At 58.0% G+C, this 21,954-nt stretch overlaps 4 protein-coding genes across 10 annotated transcripts; 3 read left to right on the forward strand and 1 right to left on the reverse strand.

Moving 5' to 3' along the window:
• The first annotated feature begins 2,259 nt into the window (after nucleotides 1-2,259).
• KANK3 (KN motif and ankyrin repeat domains 3) lies at nucleotides 2,260-13,656 on the forward strand. 2 transcript variants are annotated; one of them, XM_015651922.2, is made up of 10 exons: nucleotides 2,260-2,378; nucleotides 6,786-6,860; nucleotides 7,145-8,863; nucleotides 9,385-9,484; nucleotides 9,625-9,819; nucleotides 10,322-10,409; nucleotides 10,744-10,963; nucleotides 11,287-11,429; nucleotides 11,682-11,882; nucleotides 11,967-13,656. In XM_015651922.2, exons 2-10 carry the CDS (start codon nucleotides 6,824-6,826, stop codon nucleotides 12,195-12,197), a joined length of 2,934 nt encoding a protein of 977 aa, XP_015507408.1. In that variant the 5' UTR covers nucleotides 2,260-2,378; nucleotides 6,786-6,823; the 3' UTR covers nucleotides 12,198-13,656. The 2 variants fall into 2 exon arrangements, with proteins under 2 accessions (XP_015507408.1, XP_015507409.1); XM_015651923.3 differs by lacking the exon at nucleotides 2,260-2,378 and adding an exon at nucleotides 2,698-2,790.
• Nucleotides 13,657-15,232: 1,576 nt separating this feature from the next.
• On the reverse strand, nucleotides 15,233-15,763 carry RPS28 (ribosomal protein S28). The gene is made up of 3 exons (XM_015651925.3): nucleotides 15,693-15,763; nucleotides 15,563-15,610; nucleotides 15,233-15,488 (listed from the first exon to the last, which is right to left on the reverse strand). The coding sequence occupies exons 1-3, from the start codon at nucleotides 15,729-15,731 to the stop codon at nucleotides 15,366-15,368; spliced, it is 210 nt and encodes a 69-aa protein (XP_015507411.1). The 5' UTR covers nucleotides 15,732-15,763; the 3' UTR covers nucleotides 15,233-15,365.
• Nucleotides 15,764-15,807: 44 nt separating this feature from the next.
• On the forward strand, nucleotides 15,808-17,360 carry NDUFA7 (NADH:ubiquinone oxidoreductase subunit A7). Its single transcript, XM_015651924.2, has 4 exons — nucleotides 15,808-15,917; nucleotides 16,041-16,090; nucleotides 16,188-16,337; nucleotides 17,117-17,360. Exons 1-4 carry the CDS (start codon nucleotides 15,867-15,869, stop codon nucleotides 17,211-17,213), a joined length of 348 nt encoding a protein of 115 aa, XP_015507410.1. The 5' UTR covers nucleotides 15,808-15,866; the 3' UTR covers nucleotides 17,214-17,360.
• Nucleotides 17,361-17,671: 311 nt separating this feature from the next.
• Nucleotides 17,672-21,929, forward strand: CD320 (CD320 molecule). Of its 6 annotated transcripts, none has more exons than XM_019009134.2 (5): nucleotides 17,894-18,074; nucleotides 18,253-18,462; nucleotides 19,388-19,465; nucleotides 19,820-19,968; nucleotides 20,073-21,929. In XM_019009134.2, the coding sequence occupies exons 1-4, from the start codon at nucleotides 17,984-17,986 to the stop codon at nucleotides 19,963-19,965; spliced, it is 525 nt and encodes a 174-aa protein (XP_018864679.1). In that variant the 5' UTR covers nucleotides 17,894-17,983; the 3' UTR covers nucleotides 19,966-19,968; nucleotides 20,073-21,929. The 6 variants fall into 6 exon arrangements, 3 of the variants coding, with proteins under 3 accessions (XP_018864679.1, XP_015507451.1, XP_015507450.1); XM_015651965.3 differs by having other exon boundaries at nucleotides 17,896-18,074; nucleotides 20,252-21,929; XM_015651964.3 differs by having other exon boundaries at nucleotides 17,903-18,074; nucleotides 20,236-21,929.
• The last annotated feature ends 25 nt before the right edge of the window (nucleotides 21,930-21,954 follow it).

A 21,954-nucleotide genomic window follows, 5' to 3' on the forward strand; every position in this document is an offset into this window, starting at 1 on the left:
CCAGAGAGCTGAATGACAACACTCCTCCACCAGGAAACCACTGAGTTTTTTTGGCAGAACTACCCCCCACATGTGGAACAGAAGCCTGGCTAGCCCTCCCCACCCCTCCATGCAGGGTTATGGGAGAGATGCTGCATATAAGAACTTGGTCCCATACTGTGGAAGTCCCTGGTCCTTACCTGTAGCCTTTCCCAGACTGAGCATCTGTGCATCTTTCACCCACACAGGCACCAGTCTTAACACCCACAACCTCACAGCTACACTTTGGTTAACCCAGACCTTGGCACAGGTGTGGGTGCAGCTGTTGTCACTTGCCTCCAAGCCTGGGTTCAGCTACACCTGCTGGGCACTGCCAGCCCGGGCAGGCAGGTGCCACAGCTCAGACCGGTCCTGCCTTGGCATCCCTGGTGTGGGGTGAAGCCGCCTCATCAGTCGCCAGCCAAGGCTTGAGAAACACTTTGTTCCATGTGATCTGCTCCTGAATGCTGATGGGATTTACAAGGGGTGTGAACACCAAGCAGCCCAGGTGAGTTCTCTAGCCATGGCCTCATATTTGAGTCCCATGCAGTTTATGCAATGACTATTAAAAACAAGGGCTGACCCTTGGGTTTGAGTCTTCTCAGTGACCAGAACTTAAAGACAGAGGAGTCTGGTCCCTTGCAGGGAACAATGCAATCCCTCTTGTTCAAAGGCTGCTGAGTCTCAGCCTGGAAATATCTCTGAGCTGCCACAGTTTTGTGACCCAGCACCACATTCAGGCAGCCCCAGGGCTGTATTTCTTTGGTGGTGCTGGGTGGTTCATAGTCTCCCCACTCTTCCACAGCTCAGCCCCCGTGCTGGGGTGGCAGCAGTCATGTGGGGGTCTGGCACCCACACAGCTGGGGTGACATCATTTTCTCAAGCTCATGTTTTCATAACTCCTCCTTTGTTGTTTTTTGCTCTGTGCAGGCAGGAAACTAGAATTGCTGCCTGGAGGTGGGTGACATTTTTGTCAAATGTCCAAGACCAGTAGTGAGGGACCTGGACGTGGGCCCATCATGGAACTCTGAGCCAAGATGCAGGGCACAGCTGGGCACCTCTGGGACTTGGCACATCGCCCCAGACTTCACCTTTCCTGACCTGGACAGAGGAGATAAAGCTTCATGGGGCAGAGGACCAAAGCAATTTCTTCTCCAAGCAGTCAGTGGATCAGCAAGAGCGGTGCTATTCCAGACCTGCTTTGGAGACCAACTGAGGGCATGAAATCACCAAGTTCATTACCACAGGATACTGGGGAAGCCGAGTATGCAAATGGGTTGGAGAGGAACGAGGCTTGTCAGTGGAGGTAGATTCATTAGAGCTATTAAGGTACTTCCATCCAGATGCAAACCCCTTCCCAGGAATTCCCAGACTGCCTGCTTGCAGCTGGGAGGGACGTCGGGAGTCACTTCTCCTGCTCTTCCCGTGAGTAGTGTTACAGAGGAGCCAGATATGGAAAAATACCCGTGAAGTTCAGAGCTGAAAAGGAAAGATAAAGCAAAAATCACTGCTGAAGGTTTCAGCGCTGAAAGGGTCTGGAGCAGTTAGTGAGGGCAAACTCTAAGCTGGGGAATGCCGTCCTTACGGAACGGGGAGAGAGCGCGGAGCTCGCGGCTCAGCGACCAGCACGGGAAGCAGGCGGGGAAGAAAGCTGGCAAGAAAAGGAGACAAACAGCCGCTGCTGGGACAGGGAGAGCTGCCAGGAACCCAGCGGGGCCAGGCCCGGGGAACCCAGCCAGGGCCAGAGGCACACTTCTCCCGGCCATGGGTGGGACGAGGGCAAGATGTGTGGGGCTGTGCGAGGAGGAACACGGTGCTGCAGGGCACTGGACCCTGGCCGCCCGCCGGACCCCGGCCAGCAGCGAGGTTGAGCTCAGGGCAGAGGGTACCCCAGCATCGGGGTAATGCGGGCAGGGGATCCCCCTTTCTGCAGGGTGACAATCCTCCATGTGGACAGGTTAGGGAGAATCCCGTCCCCAGGGTGACTGGAGTAGACGCATCCCATCCCCAGGGTAATCAGGACAGGGGACCTGGGGGTGACAAGGGTAGGGGACACCCCTCCCCCAGGTGACAGAAACGGGGCACATCCCACCCCGGGCGCCCACGGGGACAGCGACATCCCCTCCCCACGCGGAGGGGTGGCTAGCGGGACGGCCGCGGGGCGAGCGGCCGGGGGCGGTGCCCGTCCCATCGGGCCCGGGGCCGCTCCCTGCCCGCCCCCGCCCCGCCCCGGCCTCTCCCGCTGCCGCCCGCCCTCGGCCCGGGGCTGCGGCGGGCAGCCCTGCCCGGCGCCGCGGAGCAGCCCGAGAGTCCCGGGCCCGGCGCTGAGTCCCGGCTGCAGCACAGGAGCCGGCAGCACGGTGAGGGACGGCGGGGACCGGGCGAGACGGGACGGGCGGGCCCGGCGGCGGCAGGGTGGGGGTTCGTCCCGGTGGCGGCCCCCGCAGGGCCCCGCGCCGCCGCCGCCCGTGGCCCCCCGAGGGGCCGCGCTGGAGCCCCCGCAGACGCGGCGGGACCGCGGCGGGAGGGGGCGGCCCCGGAATCCGCCGCTCCGGGGGGCTCCGCCCGAGCGGCGCCGGCGGCGGGAACGGGAGGGGAGCGGGGCCGGGCCGGGCTGGAACTCTCCCACTCCGGCTGGCGGCGGCGGGGGTCCCCGGGCTTCCCTGGGCTGGGGACGAGCTGTCGCCCCGACGTGCGGATGCTTGGAATGTGCTGCTGGCAGCCCGGGGCGCTGGGGATCCTCCAGGGGTGCCGGGAACCCATGAGGTTGAGGTATGCTTTCCCCAGGGAGCTGGGGAACTGCAGGGCTGCGGGTTCTGGGGACTCCAGAGGGTCCTGGGGACCTATTCGGGCTGGGTCTGCTGTGGGACGTGGCACCCCAGGCTGCTGCAGGCCCCTCTGGGGTGCTGACGGGCACAGGGGTGCTGCGGGGTTTGGGGTGTTCCTCTGTGCACTTGGAGATCGCACCGTGGGGTTGTGCATAGTGCTGTGTGTGTACCCCGGCTGTATCTGGGCTCCCCGAGTGTAAATTTAGTTTCATCTCTGAGCCCCTCCTCACAGCTCGGGCCGTCGCTGCTGGTGCCGTGCATTGTAAGCAGCCCTGAGAAAATCAGGTGTAGTTGGTGGAAAGTGCTGGTGGGCAGCTGTGGTGAGGGGTTTGATGTTCTCTAGTGAAGCTGTAGGGAGCCTGTAGTGCTGTAGGTGTGAGGGGGCTCGTAGAGTTGATCCCCACGTGGGTAAGCCTGTGTGTGGACTCTACACCTGTTGTGTGTGAGCTCAGGGAGGTCCCTGAGGGGCTGGAGCGGGTGCAGAGCCTGGGTAGCCCCCTTGGCCTCCCAACTAGCCAGGCCATCGATGACAACAACTCCAGAAATAACAGTCCAACCTGAAATTAGGCTGTTGAGATGATCAAAGCATTTCCTTTTCTCTCCCTGGGTCAGGGATCCCACCTGGCTCCAGCTCCTCCAGGAGCAGATCCAGCATAGTCAGCATGGCCGAGGTGGCCTGGGCAAATAGTCACAGGCCCTTCTGTACACCCCTGCAGCAGGGGACAGGGACAGGACTGTGTCATGAGCCCTGGATACCTCCTGCTGCACCCAGCCACAGGGCTGGCAGGTAACACTGCAGGTGACAAGCACGTGTGACAGCTGGCTGTGTGTGAGGAGACTGAATCCTGGCAGGTTGCTGGCAGTGGAGGAAGCAGTGTGCTTTCTCAGTGGTTTCCCTTTAACTTTGGAACAGCCTCAGTTCCGAGCTTCAGGGCTTATCGCCTGTGCTGCTATGAGGGAAGCATGCCTGGCTGAGATAAATCAAGTTGCACTGGCCAGGGCTGCTCTGGACTCTGTTCTTCTCACATTCCTCATGACCTCAGTATTTTGGCTCAGGAGGAGAGCCCTGCTGGTGGAGCAGCTCACACTGCACTGCAGCAGGTGGTTGAACTGGGCTGAGGGCTGTTACAGCTTTGCCCCTGGGGAGGGAAAGGCCACAGAGGTCTCAAGCTTTAGGAGCAGCTCCCCCAGACCTCTCCTCTGCCAGTGCAGGAGCTTGGGAGTCCCAAGGGAAAATCACCCCATGATGCCAGTGATCCCAAGGTGCTGCCTGCAGCTGGGGCTGGGGCATGAGGACCGGGTGGTACCTGGGCTGTGCCAAGGTGCCCAGCCTCCCTCATCCCTGACATGACTTCTTATTGTATTGTATTGAGCAGAGCAGCTCCAGTTTTAGCCCCAGGTTTCCCATGTTGGCATTGGTACAACAGCATGAGGGGAAAATACAGGTGTGAGCCCAGGGCAAAGCATAGCCCTGCCTACACAAGGGTGGTTGGGTGCCTGTGCATCATTCTCCTCCTCTTCCCTCAGTCCCAAGCCTCCCTACGAGTCCTTTGCTTGTACCATCAACTTTTCTGTTGAAATTCCAGTGCTAGAAACAGCACTTTCGTTGCTTCCAAAGAGACCTGGGATCATGTAAGGGCTCCCTGCAGAGGTCCATGTGCCCAGCCCCTTCAGGAACCTCCACCAGTGCCCAAGGGAGCAGCTGAAGCTGCTGAAAATCAGCCTTTGGCACCAAAGTGACTGGTACAATTAGCCCCAGCAAGACTTCAGCCCAAGTGGAGGGCAACTGCCTGAGTGGTGCCATGGTTGTGGAAGCCAGGGCTGGTGCTGAGAGTGGCTGGGCCAAGGGGGTGGGGAATCAACCTGCTGCACACCGAGACTGTCTGCACCCACTTGTCCAATCCAGCCCCACACCTCTTCCCCAGCCCAGGGACAGTTTACACAAACTGAGGAGTCTGGTTTGCACCTTGTAGGAGGGTTTGAACATCATGGGGTCCCTGGAGCCACTTGGACATGGTTTGGAGCTGGCAGGTCCCATCACCTTTTTTGGAGCTGGGTGAATACAGAAACTCCTGCCCTAGTCCAGCCCATCCTGTCAGACCAAAAGAAATGGGGTCTGGAAGCAGTGGGAGGATGTCCCCCACAGTTGGGATGCAGCTGCTGACATTGGCTGAAGGGGCCATAGGAGGTGGCAGGTGACAAGCAGCCTGTCCCCAGCTCAGTGGAGGGGACATCAGTGCAGTGCTGGTGCAAAGAGTGCTGGAGTGGTGTGGGAGGTCTCCAGGCCTCAGCAGAGGAGGCTTTTCCTGTCCTCAGGCAGGACAATACCCAGGCCGAGTGGCGGAAGGGAGCTGCCGGCCACTTCCCTTCTAGGAAACGCACCCACTGGTTCTGGCTCCTGTTGCTCTCTCTTCCTCTTTGATTTACAACATGTGTGGAGCCCAGCGGGAAGTTTGTCCTGGCCCCAGCACTGTTTAATTACCAGCAGCAAGGGCTATGCAGAGGAGGAAGCCAAAGTTTTCCCATGGTGGGAGGGATTAGACAAGGTGGGGGATGTGTGGACCCTCTTGGGCATGAAGCCAGCAGCTTGGGAATGGTGGATGCCAGCATGGAGCTGGGAAGTTCCCAGGGAAGGTGGAATGGGTTCCCACTCAAAGGTGGGGTGATTCCAAGGGAGGTGGAATTTGGGATGTGCATCGGCTGTGGGTGGGTTGGCAGAGGAGTAGGACAGCCCCAGAATCCCTCCTGATGACTAGTGGGAAGTGCTTTATCTCTGCCCAGTTGGACTCAGCCCCCAGCCCTGGGCACTGTGGAGGCTGCCACAGTGCCCAGCCCAAACCTGGCTTGGCACTGCCACAGCTGCTCTGCTGGCTCCACAGGGCCAGCACCGGGGCTGGAGAGTGGCTGCAACGTCAGCGTGAGGGGCGGATGTGGGTGTTTCTGTGAAGCCAAGGCCATGTCCCTTGCCATTCCCTGGGTAGCACTGAGCCTCAGCTTCCCTGAGGGCTGTGCCCAAGCCACCATTCCTCTGTGGCATTCCTCCTCCCCTGCTTTCTTCTGAAAATAGCCCAGTGCCAAATGCTTTGCCCACCAACAGCTGCTCAGCCTCATGGCCACCTGTGCCCCATGGACAGAACCATCAGAGCCCTGATGCCATGCACAGCAGCAATGGGTGCTCCCAAGGTGCTGTTGTCCCGTCCTGCTCCTGCCAGGAGCACTTTACACCTGGGCCCCAGAATCCAGATGCTGCCAGATGTTGCAGCAGGTCCTAGCTCATTGCTCACAGCTGGTAGCACCTCCAGCCATGAGCTCACTTCTGGACCACAGCCGTATCCTGTTGGCTCTCCTCCAGTGTGTCCATGACTGGAAAAATCAGGCTCCCATTTCATTCCCCTCTGCCTGATCCCCCATTATGGACAGGGAAAAGCAGTCAGGTCCCTCCTGGGGGTCATCAGCCCCTTAGGACACCCCTGAGGCCTTGTGGAACACCCTGGGTGATGAGAATGGGCATCATACCGAGCACTGGCAGATGCTGGCAGCTCCCTGCAGTCACGTGGCTCTGCCAAAGCATCGGTTCCTTTTATCCAAAGCAAACTTCAAACTGAGTATTGCACCTATACAGGTTTCAGCTTCTTTTTTTTCCTGTCCTGCTCCCACTGTATGGCCAAGCTCCAGCTTATGACCCTTGGGAGCTGGCAGCACAGCCATCCCAGCTGAGCTATAGAGCATTCCTTAAGTGTACAAACAATCCCAGCCCCACATGCTGGCCCAGCCACCAGCTCCAGTGTCAGCCCTGGGCTGGGGGAGGCCAGGAGACCTGGCAGATGGTGGGGCCAGCCACAGGGCTCTCCCCAGGTGGGGGTCTGAGCAGTGTGGCTGCCTGGGACTCAGCAGCTCTGGGGTCAAAAGGTTTGGCTGAACGTGGTCTTGTTGTTTCAGGTTGATGGTCCTCTGGTCAACAGCATTCTGAGAAGAAGATGGCTCAGCCAGCACCCCTGAACCAGAACCTCCCAGGTAAAGAGACCAGGGGTGTCACCAGGTAGTGACAGCAGAAGGGGTGCAAGGGTGGTGGCAGGGCTGAATTGTCCCATCCCTTCCCAATGGAGTTCCTCACTCCGGCACCAACCCTGACATGGACTGCGTGCCCTGTGATACCCTATGGCACTGAGGGTGCTGGAGACAAACACATCACACATTGTGGAGGAGAGGGGCCTGCAGGCTGTGAATTCCAGTATAGCCCAGTTGGAAAAGCCTGTCTCCATCAGGTCCCTGCCTAACCATCCTTGCTCCTCCTGCAGATCTTGGGGGCCCGTTCTTGTACCGGGACCAGGATGATGGAGAGAAGAGCTCGTATTCTGTGGAAACCCCTTATGGCTTCCTGCTGGATCTTGATTTCCTGAAATATGTTGATGATATTGAAAGTGGCCAAACACTCAAGAAAGTGCCACTGCCTCGCAGGGTGAAAGGGTCCCGTCCACCACCCAGCACCCTGCGCAGCCCCAGCAGCCACACCAGCACCTGGACCTCCACCGAGTCCCTCACCTCCATGGCCAGCGAGGAGGGCAGGACTGCACTGCTGCTGTCCCAGCACAGCCGAGCACCCCTGGAGCCTGCGAGCAAGCCAACCTCCCACACCATCTCGCTGCCACCAGTACGGCTGCTCCCACCTCCCACCCACAAGTGCCTTGTGCCAAACCCACGTGTGGAGAAAACCTTGCTGGAGACAAGCAGGAGGCTGGAGCAGGAGCAGGGCCGTTTGCAGGATATTGGTGCTCCCTCCCACAGTGGCCAGCCACCCCTCTGGGTACCAGTGGGCACCGAGGGCCAGGGGGGCTGGGGCCGGGTGAGCCCTGGCAGCTCAGGACGCAGCACTCCGGCTGCGGGGCTCAGCACGGCCCCGCTGCAGCACGTGCGAGAGCAGATGGCCGCAGCCCTGCGGCAGCTCCGGGACCTGGAGGAGCAGGTGAAAACCATCCCACTCCTGGAGATGCAGATCTGCGAGTTGAAGAGGGAGAAGGCAAAATTGCTGGAGAAGCTGTCGGCAGAGCCTGGCGAGGCATTGTGTCACCCCTCTGGCTCCGAGGCAGGGGCAGGGGGTGAGGAAGCACCCCGCACAGGGCCAGAGAGTGAAGCAGAGCCAGTGAGGGGGCGAACGAGCAAAATTGCAGAGCTGAGGAAGCTGACAGAGAAGCTGGCTGTGCCAGAGCGGAACATCAGGGCTTGGCCAGGCAAGAGCCCCAGGGCGGCTGAGAGGCCTTGCTGCTCTGTGGCAGTGGGTGAGGATCGGGCCATGACAGATGCCGTCTTCTACTACCGGTCGCAGCAGGAGAGCGGGGACGCGGCAGACAGCGGCACACGGGGACGCAAGGATGTGGCTGTCTGGGTGCTGGAGTCCTCGCTGGGGTTGGCCACTGAGACGGAGCGGGAGCTGGAGCTTCTGCAGCAGACGGTGGGGCACCAGAAGGAGGTGATCACCCTGATGGAGGGGCACCTGCAGGAGGCCACACGGGAGCTGGAGGAGCTGCGGCTGGAGGTGTGTGCCCGCCGGCCCCGTGGGCAGGTGGACAAGGAGGTGATGGCCAAGCCACAGATGGCCGAGGCACTGGTGGAGGCTGTGGTAGTGACACAGAGCCAGGCAGCTGGTGACCCCCCGGAGACGGCAGAGGCAGGTGTGGAGTGCTGCCCCCCGACCTCCTGCGTTGCCGTGGGCTGCCACCCTGATGGGCGGGACGTGGCAGTTGGACCCGACTCAGCTGCCAGCTGTGATGACAAGGGCAGCCAGACAGATGTGGGCAGCATTGTCCTGGCAGGAGAAGAGAAGGATCCTGGTGTGGGCAAGGTGATGGAGCCTGGCCTGGGTGATGGCCTGAGTAGCTCATCAGCGCTGGGCACAGGAGCAGCGGGGAGGGTGTGCCCAGACAGCCAAGCCCCTGGGCCGGCTGTGCTGGAGACAATACACAGCAACCAGGACGCATTCCCAGCACAGGAAAGTGGAGCTGCCCCAATCCCTGCGGCAGGTGAGTGTCACCAGGGATGACATCAGGGTCTGGCTTGGAATGTTCCTGCAGGAAGGGAGAGGATGGCCTTGTTGGGGACAGTGCCTGCAGGGCCAATGCTACCCATGCTCCAGCAGCTGCCCATGTCTCTTCCATGCCTGGCCAGAGGTCTGGTGGGTTTGGGGTGCTTGGCTAGCCCAAAGGAGAGACTGTTTACAAGAGCATGTAGTGACAGGACAATGCGGAGTGGTTTCAAAACAGTAGGTTCATATTAGGTATTGGGAAAAATTCTTTACCATGAAGTGGTGATGCCCTTGCACAGGTTACCTAGAGAAGTTGTGGATGCCCCATCCCTGGAAGTGTTTAAGGCCAGGTTGGATGGAGCTCTGAGCAAGCTGGTCTAGTGGAAGGTGTCCCTGACCATGGCAGTGGAGTTGAACTGAGATGAATTTTAAGGTCTTTTCTAACCCAGACCATTCCATGATTCTAAAATTCCATGATTCTTGTTCACTGGCCCTTGACATCCATCTCTTTCCCTGCAGGAGCCCTGAAGTCCATCATGAAAAAGCGGGATGGTCCTCCCCAGAGCAAGGCAGAGGGCAGCAAGAAGAGCCTGCAGTTTGTGGGCGTGCTGAATGGGGAGTACGTGCTGAGGGGCTCCTGCCACCCCTGTGAGCCAATCCTGGTCCCCTGCATCCCTGTCCTGGGCTGGGGCCAGTGGCAGGGCCTGAAGGGGGCCAAGCTGGTGCTGTGCTGCCACTGAGTATCTTCCCTCTGTGCAGGTATGAGAGCACATCCAGTGAGGAGGAAGAAGGCAACAGCTCCTCTGAGAAGGCTTCAGCCGACAGCTCCAACAGTTCAGAGCAGGGAGAGACCGAAACCTCAGAGGAGGAGGCTGGGGAAGACACGTGTGAGCCCAGACTGGAGTGCAAGGGGAGTGATGTGACCCTGCTGGAGCCCCCCGAAGTGAAGGAAAAGTAAGTGCTGGTGGAGAAGGCTCCCAGCTCCCTGGCCCTGCACAGTTGGGAGCCAAGGCACAGGCCTTGCCAGCTTGGGGCATCTGCCCCAGCCCCAGTTTCAATGCTGCCAGTGGGAACCCATTCAGCTTCTGCAGAGACCATTCACCAGGAAACAATCCTTCCAGTTTCTTGGATCTGCTGAGGAAAGGATGAGAGGCCCCAGATGCCTCTTTGCTGCAGAAGATAGTTTAGAGTGGGACAAAAAAACCGAACAGCTTTCAATAGCATTTTTCAACAAAAGGAAAAAATGTGGTCTAAGAATGGGTGAATCGTGCACAAGCACATCCGTAGTAAGGCTCCATTCTGTTGCAGCTTGCAGAGGCTGAAACAGCCAGGGTGCAGCCAGTGGGCTGGAGCTTGCACCCTGGGGACCTTGCAGAGAATTATAGGCACTGGGGAGCTCACAGGTTTGGTGCGTTGATGCAGCCCCACACCACAGACATCCTCATGCTCTCCACAGGTTTGAGCTGAGCCCCAGGATGAGGGAGGCCTGCCTCATTGTCAAGACCCACCTGGGCCACCCTGGTGCTGCCAAGAGTAAAGAGGTGGTGAGTGGAGCGCTGCAGTGGGATGGCTTGCCCAGCCCCTGCTGACATCCCTCGGAGTTGGCCCTACTCAGAGAGGTGCCAAAGCCTGGCTCAACATCTTCCCCCAAAATACAGCCCTTTGCTCCACGGTTCATCCCAGAAACCCCCAAACCCATGTGGACTCAGCTCAGGCCATGCTCAGCATGGGTTTGGGCAGTTCAGGGTCCTGCCTTCACCCACCCCCTCAGGAGCAGGGATTCTGCTCCTCGCCACCTGGACTGGCAGCAGGGGGTGGGTGCCGGGGTGCGAGGCCATGCAGAGGCTTAGAGGGAGCTCAGCCCCTCTCTGCCCACAGCTCACCAGCAGCAGCCTGGTCCTCCAGGAGTGGTTTCGTCTGTCCAGCCAAAAGTCGTCCATCCCTGACACAGTTGCCAACCACCTCCTGGCCTTTGCTGAGGTCTCACCAGCTCTCCTGGCCCACGTGGTGAACCTGGCAGATGGGAATGGCAACACAGCCCTGCACTACAGTGTCTCCCACTCCAACTTCCACATCGTGTGGCTGCTGCTGGATACAGGTCAGTGCCCCCCAGCCCCAGAAACATCCCCTGGCCACCATCCCACTGTACTCCAGGACATGTCCTGGCCATGTACGCACAGGGGGAAGGCAATGGCAGCAGAGGGGCAAGGAGAGCTGCCCTGGATTATGCCTGTTCATAGGTGTGGGGGTCAAAGTAGCCACAGCCCAAATTTCCTAGGGGAGATCCATTAGCAGTTCTGTGCCTATGGGATGGCTCCCAGCACCCTGGTCAGGACTGTGAGGGAGAGCCAAGCACATGGCTTGGTCCATGTCTCCCACCAGCTGTGCAGCATCCTGAGCCCCCTCTGCCCACCCCCACAGGGATCTGTAATGTGGACCACCAGAACAAAGCTGGGTACACTGCCCTCATGCTGGCAGCACTGGCAGCTGTTGAGCAGGAGGAGGACATGAATGTGGTCAGGAGGCTCTTCAGCATGGGCAACGTCAACGCCAAGGCCAGCCAGGTTGGTGTGGTCTGAGGGCCACCACATTTTGACCCTCCCACCCCCACCTCCCAGATGCCAGAGCCATGCTCTGCTCTTCCAAGGGCAGGACAATGGCTCCAAAACCTGGAGGCGTCAGTGCATGAGGAGTGCATCACCTTAGGAGCTCCTCCTGCGTGGCAGCAGGGCTGTCTCAGCAGTGGTCCTGTGGTGCAGGACAAGTGGGTAGCACAGCAGGGGCAGGGGTGGCCTGGCACTGTCCCTTCCTTGCAGGCTGGCCAGACAGCGCTGATGTTGGCTGTCAGCCACGGCCGGCAGGAGATGGTGGAAGCCCTACTCGCCTGCGGTGCCGACGTGAACCTGCAGGACGAGGAGGGCTCGACCGCGCTGATGTGCGCCTGTGAGCACGGCCGTGTGGAGACCGTGAAGCTGCTGCTGGCTCAGCCCACCTGCAACATCTCCATCGTGGACAGTGTAAGGTTCTATCACTGGGCTGGGGCAGCCAACGCTATGTCCTGTCCCCAAACCTCTTTCTGCATGCTCTCCTTTACTTTCTAGGATGGCAACAATGCTGTTGCCATTGCACTGGAGGCTGGTCACAGTGACATCGCTGCACTCCTCTACGCCCATCTCAACGGCACAAAGGCGCAGGCACCCGTGAGTACCACACCGCTCCCCGTGAGAGGAGAAAGGGCTGTGACACAGATGAGTGTCTCCAGGAAGAGGCTGCAGGAGCAGAAGCAGAGCATTTCAGGTGCCACATGCTCAGAACAGCCCTGCTGGCCCTGACCAGGAGTCACTGGAGGGGTCTCTGGTGACTGCTGTATTGCAGCAGGAGACTTCACCAACAGCCACAAAGAGCCCTGGCAGTACAAAGAAACCAGCTTAGAGTGCCCTTGGGATTGAGCCAGGAGCAACCATCGGCACTGGCCTGTGATTCACATCCCCTCACCTGTCACCCTTCTGTGCCAAACCACTCTGCAGCTTTAGTCCCATCACAAGCACCATCCCTGGGCCTCCCATGCCCATCTCCTCCACTGGATGCAGCCCACACGTGGCCACCTCACCACCAAGTGACCGGAGCCAAGTGACCTAAGGGCAGGAGACACAGGGAGCAGAAGCCACCCTACCCCTTCTGCTCCCTGCCACGACCACCAGAGCTGCACCACCTGTGAGCCCTCAGCAAGGAGGAACAGCAGAGAACCAACTCAGCAGAAACAGCACCTGGTTTGTGTTCTCTGGCAGCTCCAAGGCGGCAGCAGTGCCAGTGATGGAGCCAGGACAGCAAGTAGTGGGTCCTGGCCTCAGCAGGGACATGGTGCTCAGCAGGCACACATCCTGTGCAGCAATGGGAGAGGGAATGCTGCCTTGGACAGGGGCTGTTTCCAGACTCAAATACTTGCCCTTCTTTTCTAGCATTTCCTTTCTTGGCTGAAATCTGTTGTGGTTGTTTTTGTTTTCTCTTTTCTAGCACATGCACTCAAAGCAAAAAAATTATATTGCTTGGCCAAATGATGAAGTTCAGCATGAACTTGGGATTTGATTTGCTCTGCTCAATGGGAGCAAAACCTCTGAGCAGCTGGGGTCGCAGCCAAGTGATAAAAGGAGCTTAGGGCCAAGGATGCATCTGGGGACTAAGCCTGCCTACCTGATAATTCACAAGGGGAGCAGGTCCTTCTCCCAAGGGAGAGAGACCAATTACATCCTAAACATTTCCCCAATTAGCCAGTCCCACAGATTGTGCAGACATCCAGAGCCCACAGCTGAGTCCCTCTCTGACCACTTTCCATCCCAAAAGGGAGGAAAGTAGCTGAGGACAGCACCAGGAAAAACACACGGGCCAGAATGCTCAGAGCACACAGGTTGCACCTGCAAAGGGGAACACGTATGTCAGAGAACATGTCTGTGCAAGTGTGTGAGCAGTGTCTAGGGTGGGAATAGGGTAAGGACAAGGACCAGGAGGAAAAAGGTTTTTGCATGGGGAGGCAGCTCTGCTCTGAGCCTTCACAAAGGTAACGTGTTGTGCCCCTCATTCCTTCCCCTTGGCCCAGCCTCACCACTTCTGCCCCTGCCTGACTGCTCTGAGCTGGGGAACCCCACAATCCTCCCCAGAAACTTGCTCTCAGCTTTGCACTGGAGTTAATATACAGCGCTCACTGCCATTCCCTAATACACTACTCTGTTTACTGGTATTTTAATACTGATGTTTATTTTTAAGATATAAAGTTATTTTGAAATATTACAGTGATATCTGCAGTCTTCTGCCTTGTCTGGTTCACAGCAAACCCTGCAAGAAGAGCTGGGGCAGAGGCACAGCCTAGCACAGCCCCCAACCTAAGCAGGTGACCCCACCTTCCAAATCATTCACTGCAAGTTTATGCACTGGCAATATCCCTCAGTCTGGCTTTCTTCTTGCTGAAGTGTGCCAGGCAGCTGCAGCGGTGTCTTTTCCCCTTTCATTCTGCAGGACCAAGAGGAACACAGGACCAGCTGCAGCCCCTTGTTCTCTGTGGTGCTGATGTTACAGTGCATCATTAAAGAGCAATCATCAGACCAAGTGTGAGGATGCAAACTGCCTCCCTCCTTGTATGGATGGGGACCAGGCTGACCCCACAGGGATATTCCAGAAGGGATACAGCTCTCTAAGCCACTCTGTCCCAGTCACCCAGCACATAGGGCTGGCAGAGGCCAGAACAAACACTCTTGGGTCACTGATGAAGTTGTGAGGGAATGAACAGCAGCCACAGAACTGAACTCTGAGAGGACTTCTGACACACATGACCAGTTCAGAGCTCTGCTGCATTACATAAGCCAGGGAACACAGCCTTGTACTAATTCTCTGAAACCCCCAAAAAATCACAAATTACATCAAGCAACAGCAGAAACACAAGGGCTTTCTCCATGGCACAAACTCCTCACCTCATGTTGCCCATGAGCTGCCCATGAGTTGAGGGCACAACTAAAACTTGCAGAAAGGACAAATCCCGCACTCTTAACATCAGCCCTGCAACAATCATCAGTGCCTGCTCCAGTTCAACATTTTTCACATCTCAGCAGTGCTTTCCTCAGCTCAAATCCCCAGAAACACCTGCTACTGAACTGCTTAGTTAAGCTCAGGACACTGAAGACAACCACTCCCCATCAGAGACCATACATGAGGCTGCAGATCTGACTCTGCCCAACCCTACACCACAAACCTGGACCACTCTATAAGCAGATAAAAGATGCCAGTCCTTAAAAACCTGCCCTTGAAACAGCAGTTTTAAGGCTCTTTCTAGACTTTTCAGCCCTATTTTGACTTATGTAATACCCTGAAACAACACATCTTGCTAACTGATTCTGTGGTGGAAGGGAAAGTGCAAGTGAGATGAAGGAGTCAGTAAATCAGAGGGACAAGCACTTGCTCTCTACTGCCAGGAACGACAGTAAGTCAGTGTTTTATGGCAGCAGTCACTGAGCAGTTTGCTGAGAACAGAGGGACAGAAACAGCAGGCTGTTGCTTTGCAAGCTAGTACCAAGCTTGACTTTAAACTTAAGATTTAATTCCACTGAGGTTCAGTAAGTTTCCAGTGCCAGTTCATCATACAGAAAATTGCTTACCAGAAAAATCAGGATTAAGGCTACTGCAATCAAAACAGAACTATTTTTGTTGTGACGGGTCAGTAAAGATGAAATAACACAGTGACATTACATGGCACTATATATAACCCCAGTAACAAGCAGAGCATGTTGCTACTGAACCCGAGGAAAGCGGCAGGTGCCCCCGTGTTTGACAAAACGGAGGTGTCAAGCGGCGCTCGATGAGTGAAAACCGGACAAGGGGCTACTGTAAAAACCCTTTATTGCCGTGACACGTTCGCCACGCTCCTTTCCACCCGCGCCCCACGGTCGAACGAGCCGCGCCAGGCTCCATCCCCCGATGGACGATACGGCAGCAGGGGCGGCCCCGGGTCCCGCTCAGCGCAGCCGCCGGGCCTCGCGCTCCGACTCCAGCAGGGTGAGAACGTCGCCCTCGCGCACCGGCCCCTTCACGTTACGGATGATGGAGCGGCTCGTGTCGTCCATGAACTCCACGCGCACCTGCGGGGCGGGACCGCGTCAGCCCGGCCGGGCCCGGACCGCGACACAGCGCCCGCTCTGCCCGGCCCTCTCACCTGAGTGCACTGCCCCTGAGAGCCGGTCCGGCCCAGCACCTTGGTGACCTGCGGGGACACAGTAGAGGGTCAGCGCGATGCCGCGGCCCGGCGCAGCCCAGCCCGGCCCAGCCCGGCCCCGCGTACCCACCCTGGCCAGCTTGATGGGCTGCACGCGACTCGTGTCCATGGCGGCTCCGGGCTGCGGAAGGAGGCGGCGCCTTCCCGCGTAGCCTTATATAGCTCCAAATCTCGCGAGACCCAGCGTTCCGCGCGCGCTCCCGGACCGGCGCCCCCTGCACCCCTGCCCTTCGTCGCGGCCAAGATGGCGACGGCAACTAAACTGATCCAGCGGCTCCGCAACTTCCTGGCGGGGGTAAGTACAACCCTGGGCTCGGGGCTCTTCTGCCCGCGGGACGCTGCGCTGCGCCCCCGGCTCCGCGGAGCCCCCAGCGCAGGGTGGCAGCCCCGCCTGAGCTGCTCTGGCCTTGCCTTGCAGCGGGATCTCCAGGCGAAGCTGCAGCTGCGCTACGAGGAGATCGCTAAGAGGTGCCGGGGCCGGGCCGGGCCGGGGCCGGGCCGGGCTGGGCACTGAGTCGCCCCCACCTCGGCCCCGCCGCTGACACTTCCGTCGTTCTCTGCCTAGGACCCAGCCGCCGCCGCGGCTCCCGGTGGGCCCCAGCCACAAATTCGCCGATAACTATTACTGCAGCCGGGACGGGCGCCGAGAGTCGCTGCCGCCCCTGGTGGTGGCGGCGGCGCAGAGAACGCTGCCGGCGGGGGCACAAGCCGGCGGGTAGGTCTGATGCAGGCCGTGCTGCGCCGCTGCCGCCGCCGAGTGCGGTCAGCCGTGGTCCCGATTTGTACCAGGAACACAGAACGCGCCCAAGCGGCAGTGGGGAGTTACCCAGATTGGCAGAAGAATATGGAATTGATTATTTGGATGTGTATTTCCTTGCAAATAAGTGAGGTGGGATGAAGTTCACTTACGCTGCTTTGGTGAGATCTCACCTGGTGCATCTGTGTCCAGCTCTGGGGCCTCCAAGAAAGGACCTGTTGTAATGAGTCCAAAGGAAACCACAGAGATGCTCCGAGGGCTGGAGCCAGGCCGGAAGAGCTGGAGGTGTTCATCTGGAAAAGAGAAGGCACCAGGGAGAGCTCAGACCCTCCTCCAGGGCCTAAAGGGGCTCCAAGAGAGCTGGAGAGGGACTGGGGACAAGGTCTGGAGGGACAGGACACAGGGAATGGCTTCCACTGCCAGAGGGCAGGGCTGGATGAGATATTGGGAAGAAGTTCTTGGCTGGGAGGGTGGTGGGGCCCTGGTACAGATTGCCCAGAGCAGCTGTGGTTGCTCCATCCCTGGAAGTGTTCAAGGCTGGAAAGGGCTTGGAGCCACTTGGGATGCTCTGCCCATGGCAGGAGCTAGAACAAGATGGGCTTTAAAGTTCCACCAAACCCAAAACATTCTGGGACTCTGATTAACAAACACTTGCAGTCTAGACTTTTGATTAAATTCAAGTGTGGTTTCCAGAGTGTTGCTAAAGCCTCTTCTTGCTCCTCCTTTCTCTACCCCAGTTCAGGTGCTGCAGTGACAACAACAGCAAAGAAACCAGTGACACCAGGACCACCGCTTAGGAAGTGGGAAATTTCCAAGGATGAGCCCTACTTGTGAGCAGGGAGTGAGCTGAGGCTGTATGATGGGCACAGGTGGTTCCAGAGCAGCTCTGATGGGGAGGCTGTGCTGGATGTGGCTCCAGGCTGCTGGAGGGAGCTGATGTCTGATTAATAAATGTGTATAAAGCAGTGATTACTGCCCCCATTTTGCCTATTTTGTTTGATTTATTTGAGTTGCTGCTGTTTAATACCAGTGTATTTGGTTGGTTGGAATAGTGACAAAGCACAGGTGCATTTGTAAGCTGTAGGCAGTCAATAAAGAGCAAAGCTGAATAAAACACAGCCTCGTTCACAGGGCTGCCCCGTGCCCAGGTTCTGTGAGAAAAATTCAGCAGCCTGGGACATTCCGTCCGTGACCAGTGCCACTGTCCTTCTGTGACCACACCGTGCTCGATCCAGCAGAGCGCTGTCCAAGCCCTCCCCGGGGACAGCAGGTCACTGCCGACCGCGGTGCTGCTGGATTTCCGGGGAGCTGCGGGAGCGCCCGGTTGTTCCCGCAGCTGGGAACGGCCGGGCCGGCCCTGGCAGGACCCGGCACGAGCGCGGGGCTCTGCCGCTGCCAGGACCGCCCCCGGTCACGTGACACCGGCCCGGGCCCCGCCCCGGAGTGCGCGGGAGGTGGGGGGGGCCCCCTCAAGGGCCCGCGCTCCGCCCTCGCCAGAACCCCATTGGTGGAAATCGGGATTGAGCGCACGCGCTTTTCCTGCGCGCTCTGACTTTGTAGCGGCGCGGCGGCCACAGCGAGTCCCTCCGCTGCGGGCCCGCGGCATGGCCGGGCCGCGATTGCTGCCACCGGGGCTCCCGGTGCTGCTGCTGGTGCTGCCGGTGCTGCCGCTCCCGCCGCTCCCGCCAGGCACCGGTGAGCTGGGGGAGCGGCCGGGCGGGCGGTGCCCATTGGTTCCCCGCGCACGCCCTTCGCTCTCATTGGCTGCCGCCCTCGTGCGCCCCGCGCGCGGGGTGTCCTCGCTGTGGGGCCTGCGAGGGCTCCCCACGCGGGGCCCCCCCTCGGCCTCCCCTCACGGGCCCGTTCCCCGCAGCTGCCCCGTCCCGCTGCGGCCCGGACCAGTTCCAGTGCGCGCCCGGCGCCCCCTGCTTCCCCCAGGACTGGCGCTGCGACGGCCACCCCGACTGTGAGGACGGCGGGGACGAGTGGGACTGCGGGACCGCGACGGCGGCGGAGCCGAGTCCCGGCGGCCCCGCGGTGACCTCGTCGAGGAGCTCGGCGGTGCCGCCCGCCAGCAGCGCAGGTACGGGGCCGCGGGGTGCGGGCAGTGGCGGCCTGGGGGCGGGGGCGACAAACCGGACCGAAGCCTTTGTTCCGTCTCTGGCCTATCCGGGGCAGGTGCGGTCACCGCGGCTCACTGTGAGTAGAGGAAGCGCTATGCGGGACACGCACCTTCAGCTTCCTCTGGTGGGGGTGGCGATGCCGTCCCCCAGGGCTCCCTCGGGAAGGGCCTTTGAAGTACTTCCTTCCTTTTTCCAGAACGTGCAATTCCCAGCAGCTGCTTCGAGAAGACATTGGAATCTCTCCACCTCCCGAGCTCCTCTGATCTCTGGGGAATGGGCAGGCTGAAGGGAAGAGGATGAGGAGGAAGTTCTGGGCCATCACAGCTGGCCAGGAGCTACAGACACAGTGTTTGGGCTTGTGTCCGGCTGTGTCTACACCCCACTACTGGTGGGACCAGAGCTACTCGGCTCAGGAGCATCCTTTGTCAGACCTATTGGCTTTCTGGGGTGCTTGGGAGGGTGCTTCTGGCTTCCCTCACCCGGAGGTTTCCAGGGGCGTGGAGAGGAGGGGGATTATTGCAGGTGTGAGAGTCTGGATTTGGGTTTGATGCCTGCACCTGTTCAATTGACAGGTGAGGTGAAGAGCTGCATTTTGGTTGTACCTGTGGCTTCTCAGTGCCACGAGGACAGGTTGGTGTGATGCAGTTCCAGCTCCAGCTGGGAAATTTCCCACCTTTCCCTGTTATACATTTCCAGTAGGATTTTTTTCCTCCAGTGTGGGTTAATCACAGTAGCGGCAGATAAGGTTTCACTTAAATTGAACAAGGCCTCTTGGTGCTCTTGAGGTGAGCTGGGAACTCATCCAGCTGTGGATTGAAGACTGCTTTGAGTGCTGACCATAAGGTGAGTTGGAAGCCTCATGGCCTTGTTTCTCTTTCCTCACAGAGCCTTCAGTTACACCTGAGCCTGGGGTCTCTGTGCCATCAAGGAGTCCAGGTTACACATGGATCTTGATTGTTGCAGGTACATGAGACTCAAGAGTGCAGCACATGGTCTTGGACCTACTTACCTTGGGCTGTAAATTGAGTGTCCTGATGGGGTCAATTCCAGACCTGTATTAATAGCTGCTTTTGTTGGGCTGGGAGGGCTAAGGGAGGCCTGACACCACACATTAATTATTGCTCTGCCTTTGATGTGTTGTGTCCTTGAAAAGGCCATTCTATGCGATCTGGCACTAACTCACCTCCTCTCTGTCTGTCCCTTGCCCTTGAGGGACACTGCTCATCTCTGTTTGCTGCCTCATGGTGTTGAGCAGCAGAGCCCTGTCCCAAGACCAGGGCAGTGAGTGGGTCTCTGCTTGTGCACTCTCCTCTCCAGAGCTCCTGATTATCCTGGTAGCTGCAGGTTCTGTTGCTGTGTGGGGTCTGTCCAAAGCAAAATGCAGATCTGACACCTTCAGTCTTGAAAAAGCATCCAGGGAACAGCTGATGCCTGACAAGAGCCAGAAAGGCTCCTGGCCCTGAAGGGTAAGTGCTTTGCATCCCATGTGCTCCATGTGCCTGAGGGAGAAGTTCCTTCTTGCCCTTTGTTTCTGGCGAGAAATTTCTAGAGCTTTCCCCTTTGGGTGTAGGTTTTCCCAGCTTCCCTGATGCTTGCCATGCAGATGCCTGGGGTTTCAGTCTGTCCTGCATCAGCAGAACTCTCCCCTTTCATCCCTGATGCCAAGGACATGGAGCAGTCCTGCTGGGATACTGATCTTCTGGTGTGGGATTTTTTTCCTGGCTTTGTAACAGGGACCCTTATTCCAAGGTGCGACTAGCCCCGTCTGTCTCCTGCTCACCACAGCCTGACTGAATTGGACATCAACTCTCAAATCTGGGTTGTTACACTGGAATACCAAGAAGATGCTCCCTTTGTAAATGAGTTTTAGATTGTGGGACTGCCTTGGCTCCAGAAATAGCACAGGACCTCTCCTGACGCTGTGACATTAGTCCTCCCAAAGGTGGCAGGAATGTCTCCATTGCTCTGCATGACAGTTGTTACTGCTGATGCCCACCACTGTGGCCTCGGGCCCGAAGATGTTTTTCTCCTTGAAATGCCAGGTGCTGTTCAGCTGTCTCCTTCCACTTCCAGCCAAGAGCCTTTTTTCATCTGCCCCATTCTTTCTCCTGGATTTTGTCAGGAAACAGGAGCTTTCTCACCTATTTCCATAGGTACTCCCTGGCTGCACAGATCAGACAAATACTCCATGTTTGCACTACTGTTTGATGCTGCTCAGTCCCATGCATGGGAGGCCTTTACTGACAGTGCCACCACGAGGGTGATAGTTGCTCTGGCTTTGCTGTGCTGTTACCTGAGCCCACATGGGGCAAGGAACTCCTCGGCCCTGGACTGGCAGCTCCTCTCACACTCCTTTCCACAAACATCTCCACCCTTGGCAGACCTGCTCTGCCCACCCCAGTGCTGAATGCTGCATTGGGCTCCTCTTAACACTCTCAATGGTGTCTTCCTTAAAACTGTTCTGACGTGAGTGATGTCCCTTGAGGGTCAGTACTGGGACCAGTGCTATTCCATGTTTTATCAGTGGTGTGTAGAGTGGGATCAAGTGGACCCTCAGGCAGTCTGAGGATGAGACTGGGCTGAGTGCAGCTGGGGAGGGGGATGTCATCCAGAGGGGTCTTCAGGCCCACAGGAATCTCATGAAGTTCGATAAGGTCAAGTGCAAGGTCCTGCACCTTTGTTAGGGCAAACCCTGGAGAAGAGATGGCTCCAGGGAGCCTTGTTGTGTCTTGTCCATGTCTAAAGGGGAATTGTAAGAAAGATGGAGAGGGTTTTTTCACCAAGGCCTGTTAAGGACAAGGGGCAACAGATACAAACTGACAGAGGTTTAGGTAGGACATGAAGGAGGATTTTATGGTGAGGTCCTGGCACAGGTTTCCCAGAGCAGTTGTGACTGCCCCATCCCTGGGACCAAGCTGGACAGGGCTCTGAGCATCTTGGTCTAGTGGAGGTTTCCCTGGAAATAAGTCATGTCTTGGGTCTGACACTGTCTGTGTGGCACGTGGAGTCCCAGCCAAAGGACTCAGTGCTGTGCAGCTCTCAGAACTGGCTGTGCAGGGGCAGATTAGTGCCCAGTGCCTCTAGTTCAGCATTGGCCACGTGTACCTTGCACAAGTGTTCACTAAGTGTGCCAAGCTGCTGCCTTGGCTGCTGACCTCTGTGCCTTGAAGGTGGGAACTTGGCTTGCCAAGCAGACACCAGTCATAAATCTTGGAGTAGAAGTCTTCCGCTCCTGGATAGCATGTGAGTGCTGCCATACCCCATGAGAGAAACTTCTATATGTGGTGTGGAGTCCTGAGTTATTCCAGGGCTGCTATTTTTAGTACCAAGGAGTCATTTGCAAGGGCACACACAACCTTCTGTTTCCACAGGGGCAGGCAGAAATAGCTGTGGTGACTGACACAGGAGAATAAAAAATGTGAATTAACAAGTTCTGGAGTCTTTATTTTTCC

The sequence above is a fragment of the Parus major genome, chromosome 28 (assembly GCF_001522545.3).
Source record: "Parus major isolate Abel chromosome 28, Parus_major1.1, whole genome shotgun sequence".
NCBI lineage: Eukaryota > Metazoa > Chordata > Aves > Passeriformes > Paridae > Parus > Parus major.

Coding starts and splice junctions, on each gene's coding strand:
- KANK3 (XM_015651922.2), top strand. CDS start 6,824: ATGGCTCAGCCAGCACCCCTGAACCAGAACCTCCCAG. Junction 8,864..9,384: donor TGCCCCAATCCCTGCGGCAG/GTGAGTGTCACC, acceptor CTTTCCCTGCAG/GAGCCCTGAAGTCCATCATG. Junction 9,820..10,321: donor CCCCCCGAAGTGAAGGAAAA/GTAAGTGCTGGT, acceptor TGCTCTCCACAG/GTTTGAGCTGAGCCCCAGGA.
- RPS28 (XM_015651925.3), bottom strand. CDS start 15,731: ATGGACACGAGTCGCGTGCAGCCCATCAAGCTGGCCAGG. Junction 15,611..15,692: donor AGCCCATCAAGCTGGCCAGG/GTGGGTACGCGG, acceptor GTGTCCCCGCAG/GTCACCAAGGTGCTGGGCCG. Junction 15,489..15,562: donor CTCAGGGGCAGTGCACTCAG/GTGAGAGGGCCG, acceptor CCCGCCCCGCAG/GTGCGCGTGGAGTTCATGGA.
- NDUFA7 (XM_015651924.2), top strand. CDS start 15,867: ATGGCGACGGCAACTAAACTGATCCAGCGGCTCCGCAACTTCCTGGCG. Junction 16,091..16,187: donor TACGAGGAGATCGCTAAGAG/GTGCCGGGGCCG, acceptor TTCTCTGCCTAG/GACCCAGCCGCCGCCGCGGC. Junction 16,338..17,116: donor GCGGGGGCACAAGCCGGCGG/GTAGGTCTGATG, acceptor TCTCTACCCCAG/TTCAGGTGCTGCAGTGACAA.
- CD320 (XM_019009134.2), top strand. CDS start 17,984: ATGGCCGGGCCGCGATTGCTGCCACCGGGGCTCCCGGTGCTGCTGCTG. Junction 18,463..19,387: donor GCCGCCCGCCAGCAGCGCAG/GTACGGGGCCGC, acceptor CTTTCCTCACAG/AGCCTTCAGTTACACCTGAG. Junction 19,466..19,819: donor ATGGATCTTGATTGTTGCAG/GTACATGAGACT, acceptor TCTCCTCTCCAG/AGCTCCTGATTATCCTGGTA.